Source organism: Tenrec ecaudatus, chromosome 9, assembly GCF_050624435.1.
Source record: "Tenrec ecaudatus isolate mTenEca1 chromosome 9, mTenEca1.hap1, whole genome shotgun sequence".
Taxonomy (NCBI): domain Eukaryota; kingdom Metazoa; phylum Chordata; class Mammalia; order Afrosoricida; family Tenrecidae; genus Tenrec; species Tenrec ecaudatus.
Genome location: NC_134538.1, coordinates 116,765,306 through 116,784,422, shown reverse-complemented (window position 1 = coordinate 116,784,422; position 19,117 = coordinate 116,765,306). Strand labels below are relative to the sequence as shown.

The following is a 19,117-nucleotide window of genomic DNA, read 5'->3' as shown; positions in this document are numbered from 1 at the left end:
CTCCGCAGCAAATTCCCTCCGTGTAATCTATCATTGGATTGCCTCACCGCTGCTGCCATGGGCATCGACTGTGGAGCCAAGCCAGACAAAGTTCTTTCCATTTCAACATCGCCTCCACGTGTACTGGTGTTGCTTCTTGGTCGGCTAGTGATGCGTTGCGGTTTATGTTATGATGTAATGTGTACTTGGGTCTTTACGAGGAAGTGCTTTAGGCCCACTGCCATCAACATGAATCTGGCTCACAGCAACGCTATACAGGATTGCGGAGGCCGTAGTTCTTTATGGGAGCACAGTCGCCTCACCTGTGTCCCACGGAGCTGCTGGAGGGTTTGAATCACGAGGCGCACACCTGGTGCCTACTGATTCCTGTGCTTCGCATCCTTCCCCTGACATTCTTCAGTCCTCAGTTTAATGCCCCCACCCCTGGAGATCCTGACGGTGCATTTAAGGTATAATCCATAGAATACTGAAAGCTTTTTATCTTAAAAGTAATAATCCCAAGCAATAATCATCTAGATTTTAATCTGCATTATGAATGCTAGCATACACATTATACATAAGCTACATGAGGACAAGAGGTTTACTGATAATGTTCGGTGCACAACATATAAAATAAAACTGTCCTTGCTTGCCATGTTAAGAGTATCTGTTGATGGGATGTCAACTTAAGTCTCGGTATCTTGATTCCCAGGCTTGTGCCTTTATCTTACAGTAGTACATGAGCACACACGTATGGGAGTACTGTGGTAACATGGACGGAATGCAGGTTGGAATCTGAATGCAGGTCCAACTCCAGCTCTACTGTTTCCTGGGGGCACAATGAGTTACAGAGTGGGCTGCTCACCTGAACGTCAGCACCTTACAAACACCAGCTGCTGCACAGGAAAAAGATGAGGCTTCCGACTGCCATAAAGATTTACAGCCTCGCGACTCCACCAGCAGTTGTTGCTATGAGCAGTAATCAACTCAAAGGCAATGAGGTTTCCTGTGTATTACTTCCTCATATGCCATTTATTTAGAGACCGAGAAAGCCAAGGTCAATCAGTATGGCTTTTCCTTAACCTGAAAATTTGAATTCTTCAAGCTCTGAAAATTCTAATCTGTGAATCTTAAAGGATATCATTCTCTATTACCACCTTGCCAACTGCCTGCATACTCTGTGTGCATGTGTGCACACGCATGTGTATGCCCACAGGCCAAGAATTAGCCTGGACATGCAAGTTATACACAGCTGGGACAGTGAATAAACTACAGTCCCTTGCAATTCAAATTCTTTCTAAGAATTCGTATTTCAATAGTGAGCATGCTTCTTTCCACTGCCAGTTCACCCAGTCGAATGAGAAGTAAAGTTCTAGGTGAGGGTACCGGCTGGTGCAAAGAAAGGAAGGTGAGGAGAGGAACATGCCTTACAGTCTTTGGGGGGTTTTCCCCTCGCTGCACAGCGCAATTCTCTCAAGTGACCACGCAAACCGCTTCAAACAGGAAGGACCGACACAGTGACTGTAGCGCCTCGTAGTCAGTCACCTTAGAGAGCCTACTTTGGAGGGAGGGGAAAATTACATCTGATAGTTTTATCTGTATGTTAGCAAACGAAGTAGGGACAAAGAACTGAATGTCTCTACTATTTGTCACATTTATCAGGACTCTCATTCTCACTCCCACCGAGGACGCTGGTGCCGAGACACCCGCTGCACTGCAGTTAGCAGAAAGAGCGTGGGAACCCAGGCCGGGGAAGGGTGAAAAGCTGCTTTCTCATTTACTTACAGTCTCTTTCAAAGTGCTGGTTTACTATTTAGAGTTTATACTGCACATTCGCTTTTTTGGTATGACTAGCCCATCTTATGGAAACTCGTGGATTTTCTAAATCCCTGTGATAAATTTATGACTGAAGAATACATTCTAATGTAGAAGACACGCTTGACCATGGGCAGTGGCAGAAGCGGCTCTTCCAGTCTCGGCACTAGCCATTCAATCTCAATACAAGTTAACAGAGTAATGGGCCAGTTAGTCTTCCAGCCGATGGGCGACAATGTTGTCCTTGCAGTTAGCGTCCCGACTCATAGCCAGGGATCCTTTGCACATGTGTTCTTGTTATTAGTTGCTGCCAAATTGAATCCAACTCAGGTCAAAGCCATGTGCATAGAGTAGCAGATTACCAGGCCTGTCTTCAGAGGGGCCTCTGAGTGAGTGTAAACCTTCCAGCTTCTGGCCAATCGTCAAGTGCTTGATTATTTGTGGCACCGATGGGCCATGCATAACACACATGAGGGCAAGTCATAAAGTGTGGCTATCCGACTGCCAGATGAAGCGTATTTAAGCACGTCTCTGTGATGAGCAGATGGCTGCAGAAAAGTCCCCTCAGCAATCCACTTGTCTTATTCTTGTTAGGATATTGTCAAAGGCAACCCCAAAGCAGGGCATCTGCTGGACCAGTTTAATTGAAAGTAAAGAGCACAACTCAGAAAGAAGGAGATGGAATTTTTTAAGAGTATAAAGTACTAAATTTGACAGGTTTCCTCGAAGGACACAGGGTGATTATGGGGAATAATTAGAAAAAAAAGTTTTCATAAAAATGAAAAACTATTGAGAACCTCAATAGAGCTAAAGGAAAAAATCACTGTAAACTTTGTCAGGTTGCTGCTTGTCTGATGTGGCTGCTGAACACAACATGGCTAAGTTGATATTATCGTTTTTGGAGACGATATGCAAGAAGGCTAAAAGCCTCCATAATGATTTGAAATCTTGGAAGAATGAATTTTTAAGTATAATTTTTGGGGCTTAGAACCAATTATTTGGATTTCCATTATTTCCTATGGGAAAAACATGTTCATTTCTCAAACGTTTCGGTGTTCGAAGACAAATGTGAAATGAATTTGAGTTCGGTAACAGAGGAATCACTGTCCATGTTTACAGTCTTTTCCTATGAGCCCTGCAGTGTTTATAATGCATGAAGAAAGAATGCACTCCATTAGGTAGCCATGGTATACATCACTGCATTTACAATGATGATTTCAGGTCGAATGATCTTTTAATTATGAAGAAAACTAATAGTCTTCTACTTGTGCAATATTATCAACCAATCGCCAATGATGAAATTGATCAAATAAAGCACATCCACATTTTTAAAGTGGACTGAATAATGGTGAACTGTATTAAATTAAAATTTTAAATTCCATCTGTTTCCAAAAATCTTAATTATAAATCTTGATTCATAAAAGCTTCCCTGCAGAGGCCTCACAGTTCCCCCTGGGTGGCCACTGCAAAGGCCAGGGAGCAACCTGCTCTACCTCCCGCTGTGGACTACATCACCTTGTTCTCATCCTTTGGCTTTCAACTACCAAATGAGAGACAGGGGACAGGTCACTTAATGTCCCTATAATTTACTTCCCTGCAAATATGAAAAAAATACTGGAGTCTTCATAGGATTATTAGGTACTTCAAACAACATCCTATTTATAAAAAAAATTTACTGCCTAGTGTACAATTTCTTTCCCATTACTACCAGGTCAATTCCAACTCATAGCAACTCAGTAGAAAGGAGCAGAACTACTCCCAGGGCTTGGGAGAGGTTAAAACTATATTGTAGCAGACAGACTCTTGTCCCAGAAACGTGTCTACAACATAAGTTTTTTTTTTAAGTTAGGGAAGCAAAATTTATTGAGAATAATTCTTTTAAAATATCATTTTATTGGGCTCATACAATTCTTATCACAATCCATACATACATCAATTGTGTAAAGCACACTTAATATATTCGTTGCCCTCATCATTCTCAAAATTCGCTTTCTGCTTGGGTTCCTGGAATCAGCTACTTATTTTTCTTTTTTTCCTTCCTCTCCCTCCCTGCAACCCCTTCCCTCATGAACCCTTAATATTTTATAAATTATTATTTTATCTTACACTGCCCAGCGTCTCCCCTTACCCACCTTTCTATTGCCCATCCCCCAGAGTGGAGGTTATATGTAGATCCTTGTGATCAGTTCCCCCTTTCTACCCACCCTTCCCTCCTGGTATCGCCACTCTCACCGCTGGTCCTGAAGGGTTCATCTGTCCTAGATTCCCTTTGTTTCCAGCAGCATAAGTTAATAACTGTTGTAAACTCAAATCAAACGTTCTACATTTAAAATATTAAACTATTGTAGATACACAAGAAGAAAAAGCAAGCAAATTATTATATACCCTCAGAGTATATACATGAGTATATAGATGAGTCAATCCTGGCAGGATTTCTGAGCCTGTAAATCTTTACAGGAGTTGACAGTCTCATCTTCCTCCTGTGGAGTGGCTGGCGGGCTCATACTGCCAAACTTTGCTTCAGCAAGCTAGCGCCTAACCCACAGTGCCCTATCCCATCACTATTCCATTACCTAATTGGGTTATGTGTTGAACTGGAATATAAAATATGCTAGAAGATGTTTTTCAAATTAATAAATAAGCTTAGATATTATTTCATTAATAATTTGAAAATGTTTAGTCACTGTTTGAATAATTGATTAGATATATATCCCTACTTTCTAATTTCAGCCTCAGGTTTATTTATTTCTAATGAAAAACATGTTGGAATTGATTTTAATGTTGATGAGATTCTGATATGAGAAAAATAAATAACAGCATAAATGTACAAGAGACTTCAGTAGACTAATCAAATTGAACATGATCAATAAAGGAAAGTGTAGCAAATAAATCAACTTGATTTACTGACCTGAAGATTTGGGTTAAACTTATTTGCAGTTTAGTCAGAAGCATAGATCTTAGAATTAGGTTAATAAGGGTTTGTAGTGATCTGCTTTCTTTTTGCTTACTTTGGGAGTTAGGAAAATCGTTCAGCTTGCTGGAACAACTGGAGCTTTCTGGGGAATTTGCTCTTCAGGGAATTTGAGGATCTGATTGGGGCAGATGTCTCCAAAACCCTGCACTAAGGGCATTCAGCAAACTTGAAATCCAAGGACAACCTGAAAACTTCTGCATCAGCAGTTCCTCCCTTGCCAAGGATAGATTATAATAATGAACTGAAACACATTCCAATATTCTTTCTGTACTCTCAGCACTGACGCAAACGCAAAGATGCTTCTTCATTTGGCGAACATCACTACCAGTCAATCCTAAATGTGCTGGCACGGGAGTGGTTTCTTCCTGTCATGTTGTGCTGTCTCTATGTAGGCGCCCAGGCGTGCAGTGGCCATGTGCTGCACTGTGCCCAGCATGCAGGGCAGTCTGAGACCAGCATCAGCTCCAGGGAGAGAGCCCGGGCTTGCTGCTCCCATCAGCAGTGCTGGTCTCAGGAAGCCACAAGGGCTCACGGTGAGTCAGTGCTGATGACTCGTTGCCAACGAGTTAGATTTGAGGTTTATCTTTAGGTGCCATGGCCTCAGTGCTGACTCACAGTGACCCCATGCACAACACAGCCTCACAACGTTGCTATGCTTGAGCCGTTGTTGCAGCCACCATGTCCGTCCACCTGGATGCAGGCCTGCCTCTTTTCCGCTGGCCCTCTGGTTTGCAAAGCATGATTGCCTTTTGCAGGGTCTGGAAATGATACTTTTGACATGAAATCGCAAATATATTATGGATCCCAATGCCACAGAGAATCATGTAGAATTTTAGTTTGATAGGGTAATAAAATAAGCCTGCCTTTAAATTTTATAGCGCTTCCTCCCAACTTTATATCTGCTCGAAGTTAGAATTAAATATCCCAAGACTTTCCTGAAGGATCCCTGCTGCTGCAGTGGTTGCGCACTTGACCGCTAATTAAAACGGAGAGTCGTTCGTATCCACCAGCAGCTCCCGGAAACAGGGCCGATTAGGCCTCGCCGCGAGGCAGTTCCAGATCATTGTCTCGTTCGCAGAATCAGGGGACAGTCAAGCGAACACAGCAGCAGCAAGACTGATGTCATGTGCAGTTGTTGCAGTTCAAGATTTTAGTCCTCCGACTCCTTCCCCAAATTGAGGAAGAAACAAATAAAATATTATAGTGGTATAATATTGGATGTTTTTGTTGTTAGCTTAGTTCTCAATGCGAGGAAGGGTAGGAGAGGACTGAAGACACAGTGTCCTTCCAAACCAAAAACTAACTTCTCCACGAAGTCCCTTAATTTTGCTTCCATATCAACTTGAAACCAAGTAAACATTTTCAGGTCTACCAGTTCTGAAGGTTTTCTGGTGGGAAATTTTACTTTATAAAGTAAATACTTTGTCATAAATACCAGCTAAGTAATATGAGTCCTGTAACCCCCAACCACCCACATAATTTACCAAATACAATCTTAGCAATTACTGTTGTCCATAGAACAGATAAACGGAGTAAGACTCCTACCTCAAGGTGCTAAAATTTAATAAGAAGATCATGCCTGTATACAAATACTATAATGTGAGATAGTATTCTGCAAGTATTGTGCTCCAAGTTGCCTAGCCCATCAATATGAAGTGAGGACGTCATATTTAAATTCTTTTTAAACAACAGTGAGGATTTGAGTGAAAGATTGTACAGTATCAGAGTAAGATAACTGAAAGAATGGATGTTAACAATAACAACTGTATTAGCGACAGGAATTCGAGTCAAACATTTCCACAAAGTCTATGTGGAGTAGCTACAACTCATCTGTCAACTTCTCATCAGAGTACAGGATGACTTTGGTTTAGTTATGATGGTAGAAGACATCCCTCCAATATCCCAAGTACCAGGAAGGTCCCCATACACTAGCAGGCTCCAGCAAAGCGAGCAGACTACGGGAAGCTAGAATGAGGGGACTGATCATCTACTTCCAAGTTACACAATGAAAACCCCATGGATTCCAACCAAATTGTTTCTCATCTAGTGCTGACCACTAAGTCGGGTGAGCTGAAGAACACTCAAAATGCATAGTGGGTGGAACAATGGACTCAAGCATACAGATAATTGTGAGCAGGGCCCAGGATCAAGCTAGGTTTCCTCCTGTCGTACAGGGGGTGTCCATGAGTCCGCTCCAACTCCAGGGCTACTAACAATAACACAGGACTTAGGGACTTCCCTGAGGATTGTGGCTCACCAAATAATTCTGCTTAGTTAGACTTGTATTATAAGTTTCAAGAAGAAAATTCTTTCCATGACTTCAGCCATACACCCATGCTCTTGGGGAGGTGTTCAGTCCTTCCCATATTTAAGCCGCTGCCTAGCTACACCTGGCTGTCACTGAGCATTGGTTTGGTATTCACAAGGAGACTATAAATAACACTGATTTAAGGAGGAGATCATGCCCATTATAAACTGTCCTTGGGAAATTTTCTACCAACCTGTTCCTTGATGAGTTTATACACTGATAGGTCCCATAAGCTACTAATTCAGATGTGGCTATTACAGAGGTTATACTCCAAAGGAATTACCTATAACCTTTAAATGCTTATTTATCTTTAAGCGATGGCATGTGTCATCATTGCAGTGAGCAACATTAACAGACTGTACTTGACTTTATATGCCATTTAGATACAAATCTGATTGTGGTGCTGTACCAGTTTAATCTACTTAAAAAAAACAAGATTAGGCAATATCAAATGTATTCCCAACTCTTACAAAATCCACAGACATTTTTTGTAATTAGCAGCAGCCTAAGGACCAGAATTCTTTTTATGAGTCATTTATTATAGCTACTTTTTCTTTGTCGCCATCTATTCCAAATGGAATATTCTGTCTCTACTTTTCTTAAATGTCAGTGTTCTGTCAATTTTCTCAATAGACTTATCCCCCCCCCCCCATGGACCATGGGTGGACTGTTAATGACAATTTCATTACGTTCAGGTTATATAGGGGGTTGAAGCAGGATGGGATAAAGGACAACAGGAAGTAGTGGGAGATCAACAATCTGGTAAACACGCTACATCCAAAGGCATTACTTTTATTTTCTTTTGAACATTGTGTAAATGCACTAAAAGATACCTTGTTGTTTAAATCTGGCCTTGATATGTATGTAGTCTCACACTTGCTGAGGCAATTTCAGCCACTTGTTTCCAATTTTCACTTATAAACCAAACATAAAATTTACTCCAGGCCACTCTCCCAGGCAACAGTACTAAATGTTTAGCAGCCCATTAGAAGTCTCCTCTTGAATGTCTTTGTGCAATATTTTGATATAAATGTTCTTTATTTTGAAACTTCTTGCCTCAAGCACTGTAGTCCTTCCAAAAGGTTTCATTGCTGACTGGAATATTTTCTTCATTACATCTCTAATTAGTAAATGCTAATCCATAAGCATTGCTTTGATATTTACGGATGTCTGCTTTATGATATGCATCTGTGCTTTTTCTACCATAATTGTTATCTTTTTGGCATAATGTTAGGGAATTCATATATAACTATTTCTCAAGCTTGCTCTTGCATCATGACTGATCATTGACATTGTCGGATGCTTTAGTCCTTCTGATGGGCATGTTAGTGGCACAGGGAATTTTTCATTTGCATAATTTTATTTTATTGAAGCCTACTCTGTTAGACAGGGTTCTCTCGAGAGACAAAACCAGATTGCTAATAATTTTATATATATTTATACAGATAGATATATAACACAAGAAATAAACAGTTAAGTTATAAAGCAATACAAATGGCTCAGTGCAACTCACTCCTGTGAGACAGTTGTGAGACACTGGCAGTCCTTCAAGTCGTGAGGGCCGCTGGGTAGTCCTCTGCAGAGCAATTCAGGCTATCCGTGCACAGGCAGCACAAGCAAGGCAGGTCACCAACAGTCAGCCAGATGACAGGGTCCAACAGTCCCCAGCTCAAGAGATGTACATTCCAGTAGCGTGGCAAAGCAAGTCTTGAAGGAACCTCAGATTACAGTGACATAGTCCACGGGTTAGGTGTCCCACATGTAGTGTAGCTTGCAAATTGAAGCACAGAACAGGCAAGGCAGTCGCACACTGGTCTGATGATCAAAGAACAAGAGACTAGAAAAGCAAGGCTTGGCGAGTCATTTATCTCTCTGCCCTTCAATTAATCCCACATGTGTTTATTGGCCAAGTTGGCACAATAAACTAATTACCTCATCTACATTTCATAAATCACCTATTTCATTGTGAGTACTGAACATATATTTAATTATATTTTTCTGATTACTTTTAGTAGCACTATTTCAGAAAGAAATCTTTCTCTGAGACTCTACTACCAGGTTTTCTACTGTACTAGCAGTGGATTTTTCATTGTTGTGTCCATTAACTACATTCTATAGCTTTACATATAACTGAAGGAAGAACTATCTCGTCCCAAGATTGCAGAACACTCAGAGTTTCTGTCCTTGTTTCTATCAAATTTGTACCTTTGTGCTCTGTTAGGGGCCATCAAGGCAGTTCCATTCCTCACAACCCAAAGCACCACTGACAAAAGCACATCTCACAACTGTCCCCATCCTGGAGCCCAGGACAGCAGCACTCTGTCAATCCTGCTCCTGGGGGGCCTTCCTCTTTTCTTGCTGTCCTTGTACTTTCCCAGTGTGATTCATTCCTCAGGGACTGGAGTCTACTGAGACTGTGTCCCAAATACTTGAGATGAAGTCTCACCATCCTTGCCTTTCAGGAGCACTCTGGCCACACGTCCTTCTATGACAGATTTGTTTGTCGTTTTGGCCGTCCATGGTGCTCTTGAGATTCTTCTCTGGCACCACAGTTCAACGACATCAACTCTTCTTAGGGCTTTCTTACTCAAAGTCCAACTTTCACATGAATCAGAAGCACTTGAAAACACCCTGACTTGGGGCAGGCCTACCTGAGTCCTCAAAGTAACTTCCCCACTTTTCAACACTCTATCATGATCTTTTGCAGTAGATTTTCCCAAGACAACATGCAGTTTGATCTCTTGACTGCTGCTTCCATGAGCACTGAGTGTGGATCCAAGCAAGATGGAATCCTTAACAACTTCGATCTTTCCTCCCTTTATGATGATGTTACTCATTGGACCATGTGTGAAGATTCTGGTCTTCTTTACAATGAGTTGTCATCCAAACTGAAAGCTGCAACTCTCCATCTTCATCAGCAAGCGTTCCAAGTCCTCCTCGCTGTCAGCCAGCGAGGTCGCGTCATCTGTATCTCGCAGGTTGTTAATAAACCTTCCTCCAATCCAATGTGGCGTTCTTCTTAATCTACTCCAACTTCCCTCCTGACTTTTGCTGATACAATGCTTAGGAATGCTTATACAGTAACAGTCTATGTTATGATGGATAATTAAGAATCATACAAATAAAATCTGAGATTATTCCCACTGCCTTTAAGAAAATATTTAAGAACAGTGGACAAAATTGACGATTGTCATGCAGATGCAAAGGATCTGACGGATTCAAGAGTGTTGGCTAATGCGAGGAAAATGACGACTACACCACTGTGCAGAGGCATGGAAACACAAATCATCACTTGCGAAGGCAGAGCTGGGATAAAAGCACGAAATGATCATTATGGCACATGCTCAGGGTTTACCATATTTTCATTTCCTCCAAGAGGCATAATGTTTAAAAGAGGAACATTGTTTTGCTCTGGAATATTAGTATTCAAAGGTATTGAGATAAAATAGTTGGCAATGTCTTCATAGTTAATGCTACATTTAGTGAGTGCTATTTACTACATTAGATATTAGATTTCGGTCAATTAAAAGGTAAAATTATATTATACACTCGTAATACACGCAGCTTTTAGTACTAAGTATTGCTTTGTGAGTTTCAACAATTAAAATACCAGGCTAAATTAATTTAGAAAACCAGAGAAAGGACAGTGATGATGTGCCAATCCCACTATGCAATGCGATGGCAGGACTGTCATTTGGAAACATGTGGCACATAGAAACATATCAAGTACTCTAGCTATACAGTTGTGGGAACAGCAGTCAATGAAACACAGCTGTAAAGCTGGTCTGAGGTGAAGATGAGTAAAGTTCATTAGTAGTCAAAATCCAATTTTACCAGATAGTCATGAATTAAAAAACAAACAAACAAACATGTAACCACTGAAAATCCTAAATTAAAATATCAAAGTGCAAAATTTACTATAAATCCTAGGCTTCTCTGATTGTAAGACAGTAAATATTTCTATTGTCCAAAGAATGTGAGTAGGAATTTAAAAATATAGTTAAGATAGCCTAAATAATGCTCAGTGCAACATATGATTAAACAACAGTTTTACTACAATAAAGGATTTTTTGCTTTTGCTTTAAACTTCTGATTTTGACTACAATTAAATAAAAGATGCCACTCAGAAGAGTAGGTGGAGTGTTACTGCTAACCTCAACATGTTGGTAAGAGCAAATTGAAGAAATTTTCAGAAATAACCTACTAGTTCCCAATTATTATTCTTTTTTTCCAGTCCCAAACACCCCCAATTATTAATCTTACCAATTCTTTTTCGTAATGGAATCCTGCATTTGGGGCTGTGTACCTGTCTAGGAAGGGGAAAAGGTCCCAAAGTTGCTTCACTTATTTGTAGAGAACAGGTGCTGAGAAAATGATGGGTGCCGACTTCTGGGACACGACTAAAGGCAAAGGGTAAGGAGGCCACTGCCCCTGCCGCTTTCCTGGTGCTTAAAATGCAAAGCCATGGGGAATGCTGGAGTGCCAAGCTTAGGCCACAACACGGAAAAACTGTGCTGAGGAAAGGATTCGTGTCCGGGATAACTGAGCCCCCATATCAGTCCTACACAGAATGTTGCATGAGAGACAAAACAATTCTAATCTTGTTTTGACCACTTTACTATGGTAAAAGCCAATTTAACACACTAATGAAGACATGTTTCTTTTTCATTGAATGTGTCAAGTTTTATAAGGGCAAAAGTATAATTACAACTAAAACATTTTCCAGTTTCCCTGATTAAAAAGTTAGTGACACATAGGAATTATTTTAAAGTTATTTACCAATTCTCAAAAACTATACATGATACATTCCAAATCCAGAAAGTCTGGCTATATTTGATAAATTCATTTTAAATTTCATACCTAGGATGCTATTTCAAATATTTTGTATTTATATAAATATCCACTTAAACTGCTATTATCCTAAATATTAACAGAATTCAAAAATAGTCTTGCACAGATTTATTAATTTGTTAATTAGATAAGCAAAAAAATGAAATGTCCAATGCAGAGGAAAAACTAATTGAATGGTGTCACATCAACTCACAAAAAAAATAAGGTGAACAACAATTTCACAAGATTAAGAAATGACTGTCATAGTTAGATCACTTAGGAGCACATCGTGGACATAGGTAAATGTTATTGGGGACTTTAAAAAAACTTGTACTAGAGAGCAAGAGTAATGGACTTTTGTTGGTCTATTTGTGGAACCTTTAGCAAATATTCTTAACATTACTAGGTGATTTTTTAATATTAATTCTCATAGTGAGTCTCAATGCTCTCCTCTGGAAAATATTCATCTGATACTACTTAATAAACTATAAAATTTTGTGTGAGGTTGGAGTTTATTCATAATAGGCTTTTGTACATCATTTAACTTATGCATCTACTCATCCTAAGAGGAACTGGTCTGGCAAAAGCACTTATGACAAGAAGAAAGAAAATAGTTCTTTTTTTAAATCTAGGGATTGGAAAAAACAAAACCTACCTAACAGTGTTCTTTTCACTGGTGAAATAAAGCAATGAGTACAAAGTGCTCAGAGTACAGGCAGAGTTAGTGATCAATATGCTATTTTAACAGCGGAAGTAACGTTAATACTAATTTAGGGAGTTGTGAGATTTAAGACAAATTTACTAATTGTTTTTTTTTCTCCCAACGTTGGCTCTACTTGTCTTGTGCATTTCTTTTCTTTCCACCTGTGTGTGTGTGTGTGTGTGTGTGTGTGTGTTAAATGTCTGCAAGGCTAACCTACAGAACGGAACAGGAACACATAGTTTGAGAAGCACTTCAACAACGTGTGAGTAACAAGTAACATTAGATTTGCAGATTCCAAACAAAGTCAACTATATAAAAATGTGCTTTAGTTTTGTTTGGGGGGTATTCTTTTTAAGTAATAAGCTCAATCTTCATCTTACAATTGTGCAAATGTCTCTCTCCTAACTAAGTGTGTGAGATCTGTGTGAGCAGAACTCTAGGGGGCTGCCTGGTTTTTCTGGATCTCTGCACTGTTTTACCTGCAGCAGGGCTCAGTCTGACACGTTTCTACTGGTTTCTTGATGGAAAATGCCAGCATTTTCCTTCTCTGACAGATGTCTGTCTTACTTATACACGCTCTGAATTCCATAGATTTTCTTGTAATCCAAACGTCACTCCATTGTTTTTCTAAATTTAGCAATCCTGGAAACACTCACAGCTAAATAAGCCATATCCTAATATCATTTTAAATGGATGTAAGATTCATTCATGAGAAACTACTCTGTCTCAAAGGGTTGTCAGGTGATAGAAGCTATAGAGCTTCCAACTCATTTACACAACCTATGAAATCCATGCTCCTCTATTTGAAAAAAAAAAACTATTTTTTTCTAGCTCATTTGGTTCTGTAAAACCAACCTACTTCTACCTACCGGGTTGATGTTGGAATTTAATGTAAAACTTTCAATACTCACATCAAGATCATCTTTTGCGTTGTAGTAGACAACTTCATTGCTCTACAAAGAAGGAAGACAAAGAGTTCTTAATTCAATTGAGAAAAATATTTTAAAATATTTAACATATTTATATTTATTTGAAACTAATCAACCCTTGGTAATCTTATTTTTACAATTTTCTACAAATACCTGCGCAGGCATACTAATATGCATTTTCTCATAATATATTAAGCGAAATACTAGAAAAGTATATCTTACACTGGGTGAACGACCCCAGTGTAGTCTGAGAATATTTTTTTCAAGGGGAAAAAAGTTATGAGTGCATACTGTACACATGTAATAAAATTATCTAAGCCATTAAATAACTGACATCTAGGATAATGCAATGAGTGCGTATGATAACCAATTAACTAAGAGTTCATGAAAATCATGATTTAAATATAAATATACATATTTCCAATTGTTGAAACTATTCTTGAGGAAATGAGTGTATATAGAGATAAGAGATTAGGAGGGTGAATTTTGGAAAAAAAAAGATACAATTATCAAACATACTAATGATCACATATTCCAGGACCAATAGCAAGAAAAAATATACTTGGGCAAGTCAGCTAGTTATTAATATTGCCAAAATATGTCATAAATATATATTATAGATGTGCATGGTGTTACAGAGGGGAAAATAGGGATACATCTCATGACTGGCAATGGCTAAAATTCCTATAATCTATAGCTTTATATTTCCATGTACAGTAAAAAACCAAGCTTCTTATATTCATCTCCATTTTCTTTTTCTCCTCATGAATTGACTAGTTTTTTAAAAAATCATTTTATTAGGGGCTCATACAGCTCTTATCACAATCTATACATACATCAATTGTGTAAAGCACATTTGTACATTCACTGCCCGAAGTGACTAGAGCTATAGTCAGTTTTCCCACCTCTTCTCTGTCAGTCGGTCGTACTGTGGTGGCTCGCATGCTGCTGGGATGCCTGAAGCTGTGGCACTGGTATTTGCAAGGCCAGCAGCTCACCAAGGTGAACAGGTTTCAGCAGAGCTTCTAGACTAAGCAGAGCAGACAAAGAAGGCACAGACTGCCCATTTTGAAAGAATTCACTGATGCAAACCTTATACACAGCACAGAAGCATTGTAAGATGCTGAAGGCCTAACGACTAGAAGCAGAACACTGTCGCAGACCGTGCCAGAGGATGGACCACTGAGGTGGGAAGGCATTTGAAATGTGCCTGAGGAAGAAGCGCTGCTTTCCCCACTAGAGCTGACCACAGTGAGATGAAGGGACTAGAGCCTGTGGGCGACAAGCCTATGGGAGCTTCGTTTTCCAGTGCGAGCACTATTCAAGGCAAGAACAAATGTCAGAGCCAGCTGACGAGTCGAACAGTCCTGAAGGGGGAGTGAGGATTAAGGAAAAAGAGAGACAGAAAATATTGGGAGGACAAAGCCCCCGAGTTTATTCTACACACTCCCTATATCCATGCAGAAACAACCCGGGGTTAATTATCGCATTGTTAAGCAGGCACATTTGATACACAGAGAAACTCTATCTTCTGCCAAGCCAGACATCCTTGAGAAAATTAAACAACTTGATTTTCCCAGACCTTGCATACTTTGTTTTTGACAGTCTGTTCAAAACGTAAAGTCACAGAAGAAATCAGCAAACGCTGACACATAGGTCATGAGAATGCTCAGCCGTTTCAAGGCTAAGTCTTAATGGCCTTCAACAAACAAACAGCTTCAAAATCAGCTAACTTGGAATGTGCAAAATATGAATCTAGGAATATTATGTCATCAAAAAAGAAATGGAATGGATAAAGATCACATTATGGGCATTAGTGAGTTGAAATGGACTGGAATTTGCCATTTGCCATTGTGAGTCAGAAAAATGTGTGGGAGGCTTGCCAGTTGGGAATGACAAAATCAAAAGAAATTTCATTGCATCCATCATCAAAAAGGACATTTTAAGATCTCTTTGAATTGCAGGCTTTCTGTGATAGGATTTCATTTATTTACACTCAAGAAAATACAACCAATATAACTATTGTGAAATTTATGCACCAAGTGCTAAAGAGGGTGATGGTGTAATTGAAGAATTTACCAACGTCTTCAGTCCAATATTGATCAAACATGCAATCAAGATTCATTGATAATTACTGAAAGGCCAAAGTTGGAAACAAGCAGGAAGGAAAAGTAGTTGGGAAAGATGGGCTTGGTGACAGAATGAAGCTGTGTATCAAATGCCGGAATTTTGCAAAACCAATGGCATCTTCCTCCCAAATAACTTTATTCAACAATACAAACAGCAATTACATACGTGGATTTCCCCGGATCGAATACACAGAAATCAAAGTGTCAACATCTGTAGAAAGAGGAAATGGAGATGATCGATATCAGCATCTAAAACCAGGCCAGCGGCTGACAGCGGAACAACTGCCAATTGCTTATTTGTAAAGTCAGGTGAAAGCTGAACAAAGTCCAAACACGTCCACGGGAGCCAAACTACAGCCTGGAGTATGACACACCTGAATTCCAAGAACATCTCCAGAACAGATTTTCTGCATTGAACACTAATGACAGAAGACCTGATCCATCAGGAACATCATGCATGAAGCAAGTAAAAAGTCTTTTAAAAGACACGAAGAAAGAGAAAAGATCAAAGTGAAAGTCAGAAGAGGCTCTAAAACTTGTTCTTAATCATAGAGAAGCTAAGGCAAATGTAAGAAATGACAAAATCAGAGATGAGCAGAAAACATCAAAGGGCAGATTGAGAAAGGAAAGCAAAGTAATATTATGGGATGTTCCAAAACCTAGCGTTAAAAAAACAAAAAGAACATGCCCAGCACATCTTAAACTGAAAGGATTAAAATAAACAAAAACTTCAAGCCTCATGTGTTCAGTTGCAGTGTTTTAAGATTCTATACGCCAAACATTGAATGATATGATAATTATCAAAAGAAGATAAAAAATATATAAGTCATTTCATTAGGGAATTGTACAACTCATCACAATCCATCCATCCATTGTGTCAAGCACATTTGTACATTTGTTGTCATCATCAAGTTCAAAACATTCTCTTTCTACTTGAGCCCTTGGTATCGGCTTCTCATTTATTTACCCTCTTCCCCCTCCTCCCTCATGAACCCTTGATAATTTATAAATTATTATTATTTTTTCAAGTCCTACACTGATCAATGTCTCCCTTCATCTACTTTTCTGTTGTCCATCCCCCTGGGAATGGGTTATAGGTAGATCTTTGCAATTGGTTCCCCAATTCTATCCCCACCTTCCCCTTCCCCTCCTGGTCTCACTACTTGGTCCTAAGGGGTTTATCTGTCCTGGATTCCCAGGGTTTCCAGCACTTATCTGTGCCCGTGTACATGCTCTGGTCTAGCTAGATTTGTAAGGTAGATTTGGGTCATGATAGTGGTGGTGAGGGTGGGGGGGAGAAGCATTAAAGAACCAGAGGAAAGTTGGAAAAAGAGATGGAAAAAATAGAGAGTCACTGTACCAAAAAGAATTAATAGACATTCCATTCCACCATTTCAGTAGGGAACAAATGAGCAAGAAACAGTGATATTGAAGGAACAGGTCCAAGCTTCACTGAAAGCATTAGCCACAAACCAAAAACAAGGCTTTAGGAATTGATGGAATGCCACTGAAATGTTTCAACAAGGTGATAGCACACACTTGTCTATACCAGGAAATTTAGAAGACAGCTACTTGGCCAAATGCCTGGACAAGATCCCTATTTGTACCCATTCCAAAGAAAGGTGACCAACAAAATGTGCAAATTATAGAACAATATCTTTACTATCACATTCAAGTAAGATTTTGCTTAAGATCATCCAACTGCAGTTGCAGCAATGGACTAACAGGGAGTTGCCAGAGTTTCAGAGCTGATTCAGAAGGAGGACATGGAGCAAGTGAAGGCCTTGGTGATGTCAGATGGACCCTAGCTGAGAGCAAAGACTGCCAGAAGGATGATTACAGGTGTTGCAGCTGCCCTTCTGGAGCAGGTAAAGAATGATAACTCTTTAATGGAGTAGAAATCCCCTTCTGTCTCCCCCAGAGCCCCTTAGAACTGTTAAAATTACCACTAAAAAGAGAATCCGGTAGCATGAAAGCTTTAACATAGAAAAATGGTCCAATTTCTGAAATATTTTTACAAGAATAGCTTGGTAACAGAGAGAATATGCAAAACCAGAAAGCAAGAGAGCCTTCTTAATTCACCTGAGACCCAAATCTAATTATTAGTTTATTGATCTATTTTACTACTCTGTAACTTGTACTTCGGAGTCAATTTTCCATTTATAATGTGTATTACTTTAAAAGTTACAACATTGATTAAGTTTATATTCATGTGAGAGTTTATTTCTGCCATCCTGGGCTTATATTTTCCGAATTGGAATTTGTGGAAAACAAGAAGAAACCACATTAAATGTTAAGTAACTCAGCATCATTTTTAACAGGCATTTATAAATACCAATATATACATACTAATATGCCAAGATAGAAACAAAGAAAGTGAAATATATACATGTCTACTCTTATGTAAAATAATAGATGCTGACCAATTATAGTACGTTTATGGCTAGAATTATACATGGCTTATGATAAAGAAATGTTACTTTTAACAGAAACTGAATATTGCTATTTCATTAAGATAAAATGTGCTTTAACTAAAAATATGACTAAAAGAGAGAAATCTATACTTATTTAAGGATTCCTACTATTTTCCTCTTCGTTGTAATATATTTACTACAAAGCCCTATCACTTAGCCTCTTTCAGAAAATTTTAAATTGTTCCTAAAACTTTTATTAGATATATACATTCTAAAATCCATTTAAAGCATCTGTACTTGGGCAAGGCTTTCTGAATTTTTGATGAAATGTAATTCCAAAGACATTCTTCTTTTCTTTTAATAAAACTAAAAAATTAAATTAGGTACAAATCTATACTGCATGCCAACCTCTTCATTTCTTCTAGAAAGTGGGAATTTTATATTTAAAATGTTATGAGTTGTTTCTCAATACACTGTTTATCCATGGTTATTTAGAGAAAGCAAAGCAAAATATAACCTAGCGAGGCCTTGGTTAAGCCTGTGTGGCTAGGCAGGCTGGCATGTTTTACCAAGAGAACACAGGCGTTAGTGGAAAAGTTCAATGGATTGTATTCAAGTCTTCCATCTAAGCTTCTCATCTAAATGTCAACAATAATCAATATAATGTTTCTTTGGATTTAGGAGATATATTTTACCTTGATTTTTATTACTGTATTATTTTTCCAGAACCCCAAATTTGGTATTAATAACATATAAGTGTATATATATACATATATACAAATATACTTAATTCTCCCCTTATTTTAGAGAAGTTCCATGGAACATATTTAATATGGATAAATTCATACACTGTATCAGAATTCTCATTTCCCATTTAATCTGTAAGCCCATTTATTTGGCAATATGGTAATAAATGGAAATAGAACATTCAGAGAGCACTTAATTTATATAACCACGTAAAGACAAAATCCTAAGAATTAATCATATGTTTGTACAGTGAATTACAATGGTTTGTTTGCCTGTGATTTTTGGTTAG

General features: G+C 38.8%; 1 protein-coding gene across 2 annotated transcripts in view; it reads right to left on the bottom strand.

Annotated features, from left to right (window-relative positions):
• Window positions 1-19,117, bottom strand: part of CACNA2D1 (calcium voltage-gated channel auxiliary subunit alpha2delta 1) — a 496,866-nt gene that overhangs the window by 165,145 nt on the left and 312,604 nt on the right. For both annotated transcript variants that reach the window (XM_075558477.1, XM_075558479.1), the window contains exon 5: window positions 13,521-13,562. In XM_075558477.1, coding sequence (XP_075414592.1) covers window positions 13,521-13,562 — 42 coding nt within the window. The remainder of the gene's footprint in view (window positions 1-13,520; window positions 13,563-19,117) is intronic.